At 43.4% G+C, this 11,018-nt stretch overlaps 1 protein-coding gene across 1 annotated transcript; it reads left to right on the top strand.

Moving 5' to 3' along the window:
• Positions 1-1,480: 1,480 nt before the first annotated feature.
• On the top strand, positions 1,481-10,767 carry GRPEL2 (GrpE like 2, mitochondrial). The gene is made up of 4 exons (XM_083599992.1): positions 1,481-1,674; positions 5,851-6,007; positions 7,422-7,503; positions 7,857-10,767. The coding sequence occupies exons 1-4, from the start codon at positions 1,586-1,588 to the stop codon at positions 8,207-8,209; spliced, it is 681 nt and encodes a 226-aa protein (XP_083456118.1). The 5' UTR covers positions 1,481-1,585; the 3' UTR covers positions 8,210-10,767.
• Positions 10,768-11,018: the final 251 nt, after the last annotated feature.

Below are 11,018 nucleotides of genomic sequence, written 5' to 3' on the forward strand. Positions count from 1 at the left end.
AAGAAAGGATTTAGTTATACTAGATCTAGGTTTCAAACGGAAGTGATTGAAGGGAAAGTGAAACTACTGAAGGCCGCATATAGCGTACTATTAGAATGGGAGACGAAAGATGAAGAGGTAAAATCAGTTATGATTAAATGGGCACAAGATGTAGGTCACAACATTATGATGGAGGATTGGGTTAAATTATGGAAAACTGACTTAAAATTTACAGATTGTTCCCTATTGAAGGAGAATTACATGAAGATGATGTACAGATGGTACACAACACCAGTGCAGTTAGGGAAAATGTACAAAACTAGTTCAAACATATGTAGGAAGTGTAAGGAAAAGGAGGGAACATTTTATCATATGTGGTGGGATTGTAAAGTCATTTAAAAAAATTGGGAAATGATATACAATGAACTGAAGGATAACTGTGACTTTAAGGATGAATGGGAACCTTTCACAAAGTATTTGAAGACGCAACAAAGCGAACTGGACTCCTTGGCAAGTTTTGAATAAGCATCCACAATTTTTTTTTTAGTGATAATAATTAGCTAAACAGTTGGAGGATCTATACAACTCTGTAACATGCAGAAAATAGCATTATTGGAGAAACCAAAGACTGGAACTGAGGGAAATCGGGGGGTGGGGTGGGGTGGGGTTGTGGGGGGAGGGGGGAGGGGGGAGGAAAAATGGGGGGAAATAAGGATATGTTTTTGGAAAATATGTTTTGTTATAACTTTGAATAAAAAAAAATTTAAAAAAGAGAGAGACTTACGCTTCAAGACTGGAAGGACAAAGACCCACCATCTACTACTGTGGTCTGTGAAGATCTTGCAGCCCTTTCTACATCAGTCTTGTTTCAATTCCCATTTGAACAGCCTAGATTAATCTACACATCTGAGTGAAGAGTAACAGAATATTCATATTAATGTCAGCTGCCAGTGCCTTTTTTCTTAAAAAAAAAAAAAGTTTAAGAAGGTCTAAGCAGCATATAAATTTGGTTAAGTAAATTATTTCCTTTTGCTAATTTGCAAATAAAAGTTTTTAAAAATATAAAATATAAAGAATTGCAGCCTGGAGAATTGGAAGATCCCCAGCTAGATTTGAAACAATGTTGACAGAGTATGAGTTACTTTCAGCCGATACTGAGGGGATGCAGGTTTCCTGTGTTCGTTTTCTGGTAGCTCACTGGATACACAGGCACAGAAATAAATAAATCTCCAGGCTGGGAGATGCCAAACGGCTTGTCACAGCAGAGAAGGCGCCTTGCGCGTAGAGATGCAACAGCCAAGCGTCCTTCTTATACAGGCGTGACCCCGGCAACTCCTCTCGCTCACTGGTTCCGTGGGCAAGATTCCTGCATGGCAGAGGGTTGGGCTAGATGATCCTCGGCATTCCTCCCAACTGTATGATTCTTTGATTCTGAAAGGCGGGGCCCTTTTTCGCTGCAAGGAGGGCGGGCGGGCGGGAGTGAGTGGGAGGCCGCGGTGCCTGACGGGAGTTGTAGTCGCCGCCGCCGCCGCCGCCCTTGTCTCCTCCCACCGTCGGCGCCTGGCGGTCCAGTGTCGGCCACGCTTCGTCCGTCGGCGGGGCAGCTATGGCAGCAGCAGGCAGGTCGGCGCGGGCGGCGGGGCGCTGCTTCAGCCCCCTGCTCCAGTTTGGCCACCATCACTTGCGCTACGACAGGTACGGGGGGCGGGTGGGGGGCTGGCTGAAATGGGCTCCTTTCCAATCCTCCTCCTTCCTCAGTCGAGCTGTCGCTCTCTTTCCCCCGTGGGTGGCGGGCAATGGCGAGCCCCTGCACAGGCCGCCGAGGATTGGATCCTCTCCTTTTTCTGGCTCTTCCCCCACTTGCACCGGGGCGGCGCTCTTTTTTGGCGGGGCTGGGGAGGTTCTGCTGCATTTTGCTTTAGATCAGTGGTTCCCAACCTTTTTTTTTTTTTGGCCATGCCCCAACTAAGCATCTCTAAAATCCTGATGCCACTCCCCTTGAGACATATAATTCTTATTGTTCAAAAAGTGAACTATTTACGTTGAGGAAGCCTAAAAGGCCATTAACTGTTAACAACTCATTCTCGAATTTTCCCCCTTAAAAATCAAAGTGCCCCTCTGTGGGGCGTGTGCCCCACGTTGGGAACCACGGTTTTAGATCCTCTCCTCTTTTTGCCGCCCCCTTCATGCAGCTCTTGGGAATTTGCGATGTCTCTCCCAGATTCCCACCCTGGAGGTGTTTTAGCACTCAGAAGGTGCCACAGCACCCAGGCGCTCGAAATGGGCACTCGTGGTGCTTTTTATGTAGTATTTTTAGATCAGTGCGTCTCTGAGGATTGCACCCAATTTTGTGCCTTTTTCTCTGTGTCTCTCTTTTTCTCCTCCAGTGAAGGGAGAATGAAGGCATCCTGGTGGAGTTTCCTTTCTGTGCAGCTGATAAGAGAGATACTGAGATACTCTCAGTTACTGAGATGATAAGAAAGCCCTGTGGGGTCGGGCCAAAGGTCGATTTAGTTCAGCATCCTGTTTCAAACAGGAGATGCCAGGGGTTCCCAGACTGTGGCCTGTGAACCACTTCATTCAGGTGGTCTGCAGCTTGTCTGTGAAAATACAGTCAGAAGTCATACAGCACCTAGCATGTTACAATTGCTATAACAGGCGGAGGAGTTGTAAAGTGGGCCTCCAAGCCCCTCAACAATTATCAAGTGATCCGTGGGGGTAAAGGTTTGGGAACCACTGGACTAGATATTTCCAGGATGCCACAAGAAAAAAAATCATCAGACTTTTTCCTTTTGACCCCAAGCAACTGGCTTGTTTGCCTTGCAGTCCTCTTTTAAAGGTCCTGGAGTTTGGCTGTCTGGCAATTATATTGGCAGACTGGTACCTGCATTTTGAATATTTTATTAATGCTTTGATTTTTTTATTTTTTTTTTAATATTGTATAGAAGTTTGGAATGTCTATGTATGTTGCCTTGGAATCCCTTGGATGAAGACATGGGTTAGACATTTTCAAAGAAGGTCATAGTTTGCAGTGGGGATAAGGGGGCGTGGAGTGGGCGGAAGAAGCTGGACTTCACTGACTCAAGAATAAGAAGCAATCCGAGTAGCATGAGGATTTCATATCTATAGTTGATGCTTGGTTTGTTAGCTATTCATAGCTCAAAACATGTACACACACACACCATCTAAGGAAGTGATCTCATAGTAAATTCCATAGCTAAACTTTGTAGTTTCTGCAGAACTTTGTAGAGCAGTACCTCCAGGGATGAATAACCAGCATGTGAGAGATCTGTGTCTTGTTCAAATACTGTCATCAGCTGTGTCATCAGTGCATCTGATTTTGTTAGTAACTTGGTTCTCAGTACAATTTTATAGTTTACTGTGTGGTGTTTTTATCTCCCTATTGCACCATTCTTTCTATGGGAGTGTTCAGTGAGGCAGGTTACAACAAAGATAATTTATCAAGCATCACTGAAATGCAAATGAACAATATTTAAAAAACCCTATAACCCACTAATATGTTGATCTGGTCTTTTTGAAACAGTAGCAGCAGACGTTCATCCTAACTAATAGCACAATGTTGAGAAAACATGTTGGAATAAAATGGTCTTCTTTGCTATCTGCCGAAAAGCAGGCAGTGCTCTTCCCTTGGGGGGCCATTCTAAATACTGATGATGTTTCTGGGCAGGCCTCATTCATCTGTTGTACAACCAGTAGTGAGGGACCCCCCAGAAAGGCTTATAAAGTAGAGTAGAGTTCTTGAACAGTTCTTTGTAGGGGGAAGCAGGAACAGCTGGCACGGTGATTATGTCTAACAGTGCTGCCACTGTCACTTACAGTGGAGCCAAAGCAGTTCACCTCCTGCTGCCGCCACACAGCCCTGACCTTGCTGCTAACCTGCTCTACTCCAGGAGCAAATTGCTTATGGTTGGAGCTAGTAAAGGGTCCATGTAATGTCATCTGATGTCACCTTACTTCTGGACTGACTTCATGGGCAGCCCAGTGCAGAGGATGGTACAGAACTAGTCTAGCTTGGAAGTGATTATGGCTGCAAGACGAAGGAAGGTTTTGATTCGAACGGTCTGTCCACTGAGTTTTGGCCTTCTTAATGACAGATTTGTTAACAGAACCCAGATTGTCTAGTTGAGGAGAATGGTTCATCATTCCTAAATCTGTTGTCATTCAGGCAAGTGCTTTCAGAAGCTGTTTCCTTCCTTCCTTATGCAATGTTTGTGTACACCCACAGCTAAGAGGACAAAATGTCACTCAGAGAACATATGCCCCTCAAATGCTGCAATTCTGCTGTCTAGGTAGGTCCTTTTGATCCCCTAATGTGTGTGTCACTTTTCAAAGGCAAAGACACTACCCAGCTCTTTAAAAAAAATAAAAATAATAGAATATTGGGTTTGGAGATTATTTATTTCAAGTAGCAGAGTCACACACTTGCTGCCCAACCCACCATTTCAACAAGAAGTGAAACTTCCTTTCCCCACCCCTGTCCAAATCCAGCTCCATGAATCACTTCTGGGTGGGTGGGTGGAACACAGCCCCCACTCTCTTTGCGTGTGGAGTATACCTACCTTTCAGGGGTGCTAATACAGATCCCTCCCTGCTCCCTGGAATCCCTGCAAACAGTTTAACAACGGCAGCATATGTTTTCAGTTCTTCCTTGCAAGCAGCATTCACTATAAACCCCCAAACCTGGTATTCCCTCAAAACCTATGCCAAATTTTGTGTTGTTTTGTGCCACAAACTCTACATTTTATGCTGCTGCCCACAACTGTGTACCAGTGTATCAAATCAGAATTTGTAGTTAACACCCCAAAACACAGCACTGTTGGATCGTCTCCAAATGTAGACATCCGTCCTCTTTTCACATGTAGTCATCCGTCCTCTTTTCACATGTACTTCAGATAGTAGAGTCAAATGTTAGGGCAGCAAGATTCATGCAGAGCTTGGCAACATATTAAAAATGCTGGCAAAGCATTGAGCCCTGTTGACCTAAAGAGGAAAGAGTAGAGTTTTGTTTATAACAGAAGCGTGGGACCTGCGGCCATTCAGACACTACTCTACTCCAACTCCCATAATCCTTGCTGGCTGGGGCTGATGGGAGCCCAGCTGGATCCCTCGTTTATGATTTTACAGTTTGCATATTAGCAACAGCACAGCTCTGAGTTTTCCCTTACGGGCAAAAAAACAGCTTGCATGTCTGCAAAACTGCCCCAGATGCTTTTCAGGTGAGTGCATTCAGATCAGCTGAACAATAGTGTACACAGTCAGCTATGCTATGTGGCATGTTGCCGACACCCTGAATGAGGTGATTTCAAAGAGTTTTTGTCCTGAAAAACATTCTTGCTATAACTAGCATTGATACAAAAAACCTGACCTGGGTTCCCACACAAAGTGTAGCAAATGGCTGGTTCACCAAGCTCCCTCTGTAATCATAACCATACACATGCTGTAAATGCTAAAGGGGTGTGCATTTCTCTTCTTCTTACTTGCCAACCAGCATTTAATGTCACAGAGAAGCGGCTTTAAAAAGCGGGGCGGGGAGCAAGTTGTTCCGCTAGTCAATGACACCCGGATCAAGTTTTCCAACCTATAAGCAAAAGGCTGTTGCTTTTCAGTCTTTCTCCTTCACAGGATTGGGAGAGATTAATCTTTTATCTGCTGGAAGAAGGTGTGAAAAAAAAGGTGTGAAAAAAAGACTGAGGCCTGTGTTCCCTTGACCTGGACCACTGCTGCCTCCACCCAAGTCCCGATGGTGGGAAAACACAAAGCTGGAGCTAGCTGATACCTCACTATTTTAAACAGACACCTCTGAAAGTGTTCCTGCTTCTCTCCTCATTGTTTGTCACTGTCTTGTTTCAGAGGCTTGTCCTTTGCCTTCAGCACTGCTGCACAGCAGAGGAGCACAGGCGATGACTGTGGTCCCGAAGACCCTCCTGATGAGCCTAGACATCTCCTGAACGAGAACAGTTTAGAGCTCAAAGCCACCAAATTGGAAGAACAAGTCCGTGTCTTAACAGTATGTATCGTCCTTAACTTGGCTGTTTGCCCTAACACTTTTTTTTAAGGTTTCAGCTTTTGTGTCTCTTAAATACCCAGTCCCTAAGTCTACAGCATGCAGTAGTCAAAAGATCAGATTAGTAGAATTAGATAGCATCCTCTGCTGCCACTCTTTCTCCGCAACCCTTGCAGCACAGCATAACTCCTGCCACTGTTGCCAGCCTTCTCCTCCAGGCAGGCTAGCTGGTGGTGAAAGCAGATCAGAACAAGTGTCTGTTTGTTTGGGTCCCTTCCGGCTGGTAGAGAAAAGGGAGGATGACGACAAAGGTCTACCAGCAAGATGTCAGTTCCAGGGGGCCCTGCCAGGGTGTGCAGGCCCCAGCATTTGCCTGACGGTGCTGAGAGCTGACACTAGGCCTGGTGTACAGCATTGCAGCCGTCATTGTTATGTGCACTGAATTTACTCTTAAGCATTTTATACCCAGGCTATTTATTGTGTGTCCATTACTTTTCCAAACGTAGAGCTAGGACAATAGTCGAAACATTCCAGAACAGCAGATACCCAGCTGGTGACATCTCTAGTGACCATCACTGCTGCCTGCATGGGCTCTTTAAAGAGGGGCCAGGCAGAAGGAACAACTCCGAACTCTTGTTTTCCACACCAGGGGAAAGCACCATTCTGTGTAGCAGTGCCTGTCCTTCCTGTCATCCACTAAATGCTCACTGTGATGGGATGCGTTTGTGCACTCACAGTCCATCAGTATTCAGTAAGCAAGGGGGAAGTCTACATGCATACCCTCCGGATAGCATGAGCAACTGTGTCTAGAGACTGTCATTAAACTTTGTCCTGTGCTCAGCATAAGGAGGGACAATGGTAGCAGACCATTTTTGCTTAGGCAAGCCTATCCAGACAAGCAGAGTGTGTGTTTAATCTGGTTCTCAGCTGATTTTAGTTATTAATTTTTTGAATGTTTTAAGTAGTTGCTTTTATCTGTGTTTTTACTGATAATCTTAGGGGTTTCGTCTTTTTGTACACTGCTTTGAGGTTTTATTACCGTCAAGCTGTATATACATTTTGCGAAATAAATGTAATAAATAAGGCATTGTTTATGTTAGGAGATGCTGCTGTCACATTTTCCCAATGTCTTTCTGCTACATAAGTATGCATGCATGTACATCTGCTGTAGCTATTCCTTGCCATTGTTTGTTAATAGAAGAGGGTAATGAAGTGGGGTGGGGAGATCTTTAGGTCTTTTTCAATACGGCCCATTCATTTCAGCAGGAAGTCACACAAGCAGCAACTGAAGGCTGTGTCTGTCAAGCAAAGCTGTGCTCAACCCTCTTGGTCCAGGCTTGCAGCATTATAGATGGCCCATTGCCCTGTTGCTTTGGGAGATGTTCTTGTCTGACTCTGCTTCTTACTGTGTGTGCAGGAACGGTACCAAAGAGCCCTGACAGATTCTGAAAATGTTAGGCGGAGGACACAGAAGTTTGTTGAGGATGCTAAGATATTTGGTGAGTAAAAAGGGTGCTGGTATTGTGCAGAGCTTGCCACAGGCTCTACCTACCACCCCATGTGCTCTGCTTTATTTGTTTATTTAAGGCATTTATATACCACCCTTCAAAATGTTTATCTCAGGGTGGTTTATGTTGCAAATAAAAGCAATGAGCAAATAACACAAACTTTAATTAAAACATCAGTACATCTATCAGGGTTGTTTTTTTTTTAAAAAAAAGGTTTGACAGTCAGTATTTGCTGGACCTTGATTCTTCTTTTATACAGAGAATGTTATAAGCACTGAGACTCTAATGCATTGTGTCTGCCCTTTGAACAGTCATCCTCACCTTTCTGATCTATGTACCTACAGGCATCCAGAGTTTCTGTAGAGACCTGGTAGAAGTGGCAGATATCTTGGAGAAGACCACCGACAGTACCACAAGTGGAGAACACGATGACCCATCTCTGACTCTCAAGAAGATATGTGAAGGCTTGTCTCTCATAGAGTCCAAACTGCAAAGCATATTTGTGAAGCATGGCCTGCAGAAAATGAACCCCATTGGTGGCAAATATGACCCCTACGACCATGAAATAGTCTGTCACGTGCCAGCAGAGGAAATGCAGCCAGGCACTGTGGCATTAGTGACTCTGGATGGTTATAAACTTCACGGCCGCACTATTAGACATGCGCATGTAGGTGTGGCAGTAGAATCACACGAATGAGGTGGACACGTTTTATAAATACTTGAGACTTTAATGGACTGATTTCTCTGTCCACGTGACTGTTGCTGCTATAGCATGGATTTTTATTTATTAAGCCAAATTTGTTACCTGCTGGCCTCTCAGGATGGGTTGCAATGGCCTGATCTTCACTTCCAAGATGTACAGCTAATTTAATATTACTTGTTCTGTGTCATAAATTGTGTTTGTTCCCCCCCCCCCCAGCTGTTTCTCAGTCAGTGGTAGTGCTGTGACTTTTCTGGTTTTCCATTAAATTCTATTGTGGGTTTTGAGGGGAAGGAGGACTCCTAATAATTCCTAATAAGGGAAGGGCCATAATTCCAAGAAGGGAAGGGAAGTAGCTCAGTTGTAGACCAATGTTGTATGCAGAAGGTACCATTTTGGTCCCTGGCATCTCAAGGCAATATTCAAAATATCTGAGACCAGTCAGGGTAGACAAAGGGGTAGTCCTCCAGGATGCTGTGGAATACAGCTCCCATCAGCCCCAGACAGCATGAGTAATGATCAGGGATGATGGGAGCTGTAGTCCAGAAGGTTGACTACCCATGGTGTAGATAATACTGACCAGTGGTCTGACTTGGTATAAGTGATTAAATTAGAACTTTCTGTGTTCTTACAAATGCACTCTGCTTTCCTTGAATTTTGGTTCAGCTGCTGCAACCTCTGCTTTTCTATATGTAAAGTGGGAATACGATACTTGCCTACCTCCCAGAAATGCTACAATTATTTCTCAGCCGTAAAGCGTTTTGAAAATGAGTGATGAGCAGTATGAAGGGGCTTTGATACCCAGCAGAAGTGTGTCTGGAGGTGTTAATTTGTAAATTCTTTCTGCGGTTGGAGATCTTCCTCAGGTTACTTGGCTATTTTAACCCTGTGAAATCTCCACTGTGGTATGTATAGGGATATGGATGAGTCCTTTCTCATTGCCATTTAAAATACTGGACAAAATGGGCCAGTAGCTCAGGGCTAGTAGCTCAACAGTTTAAGGAAACAAAATAGACTTTTAGTGAAGATTCACTAAATTTATTGGCCATAAATTCTCCCTCAAATTATGTACCACAGTTTTCAAGCACAATTTGCTATGTTATCGATGCTGGAAGAGATGGAATGGTCTTGTACTCCAAAAGGAAAGTATAGTCTTTCGAGTTTGAGCTCACAAGTAATTGCTATGCAAATGGCACTGTGAAAAATCTGAATTCAGAGACTACTAGATTAGATATCAAAATATATGATTTGTTTTTCATTTAGTATTTTTTAAAAGTGTCTAGCAAAGTGTACTTCAGCTAATTTCAGTAAAAACAGCAAGAACATTATCAGATCAGAGTTTCAGCCGAAGTTATGAGGTGACTTCCAGCTAGAGAATAAATTGGTATCATTCTGTAAACAAGTGGATGCTTGGTTCTGATCAGTTTTTGTGTGACAGGTAAGCTAAACATGCAAGCGTGAAAAATCCTAACTCTGTTTGAGAGATGATTGAGGTGACCCAACATCTTGGCTTCATTCGGAATCCTAGGTGAAAGTTCAAAGAAATGAATCTCAGTGAGGGTGGCCTTATTTCAGACTCACACCCACTTTTTCAGAGGAATTTTGTCCTGTCTTGCTATCTTGTCTAAGTTTGGTTAGAATTCATTAGCTGAACGTTCCAGACTCTTCTGGCTCCCATGTTATTTGTATTAGCTTTGTCTGTACTGTCCAGAGAGAGATCTCTTGACTCTGAAATTATAAAAATGAAAGATTCAAGTTGGTATTTATTTCAAGGATTTCCTCCCTACCATATACATTGTGTTAGTCAGAAAGAACTGGTGTTTTATATGAGCATATTCAGCAGTGGACTTTGGGCTCTCAGATTTCAGCGGCAACACTAAAATTCAGTGCCCCCTCCCACTACTTGCGCTTGATTCTACAGCATTGTTGTGGCGCCCCCTGCAGGGCGGCACCCAATTCGGCCAAACCAGGCACGCTACCCTAAAACCACCTCTGGCATATTCTCAGGCAGATGTACATGAACTGAATTAATCCACAAAGGGTTATCTGCAGCACCAAATTGGGGGGGGGGGACTTTGGGCTACATGTGAATGATCCTTAGAGCAATATAAGAGATTGTTAGAGCACATTTCTAATTTAAAATAGATTTAAGAATTGTATTTTTTTTCTCCCAAGGCAAAAGAACAGAATATTTTTCCAGCACAGTCATGCATGTTTGCTCAGAAGTTCTATAGGAAATAAGATTTAAATTGCATCTTGAACTGCAGCCCTGTGAACGATTACCCTGAGCAAGACCCGCTGAGTACAATGGGCTTGTTTCCAAGAAAACACAGATTACAGTGTTTGTCTTCCAGTTGTTGGATTGCTCAAAAAAGTGTCCAGCTATTTATGTGTACAATACAAATCCATACAGTTGAATGCTGCATTTATTAAACCAGAAGTTTTTGCTTTTGCTGGGTAAGGAAGACAACTCAAGTTGTTCAGAACATAACAATGTATTGAAATCACTCTGCACCATATTCTTACAAATAAAAGTTACCTTTACAAGACTGAAACATGTGGTATTGACTTTGAATGCCTCCTAAAGAGGATGTGCCCAGTCAGAAATTTAGAAATGTTTTATTTCTTGCCATTTTGAAATCAGCCAGAATCTTGGAAAAAATGTAATTTAATTGTGTTTGTTTCGATTTAGCACACATGCTAAAGTGGTTATATTCTTCAGGCACCATGGCAACAGCCACTATCCAATGTTTAATTTCTTCAGTATTAAATAAAATAGCACGCTAGCCTAAAATGCACTCTGGTT

The sequence above is a fragment of the Podarcis filfolensis genome, assembly GCF_964270895.1.
Source record: "Podarcis filfolensis genome assembly, chromosome: 2".
NCBI lineage: Eukaryota > Metazoa > Chordata > Lepidosauria > Squamata > Lacertidae > Podarcis > Podarcis filfolensis.

What these genes read in the sequence shown, in the direction of transcription:
- GRPEL2 (XM_083599992.1), top strand. Translation starts at nt 1,586, where the DNA reads ATGGCAGCAGCAGGCAGGTCGGCGCGGGCGGCGGGGCGCTGCTTCAGC. An exon ending in AACAAGTCCGTGTCTTAACA is followed by an intron (nt 6,008 to 7,421) that starts GTATGTATCGTC and finishes CTGTGTGTGCAG; the next exon opens with GAACGGTACCAAAGAGCCCT. An exon ending in TGAGGATGCTAAGATATTTG is followed by an intron (nt 7,504 to 7,856) that starts GTGAGTAAAAAG and finishes ATGTACCTACAG; the next exon opens with GCATCCAGAGTTTCTGTAGA.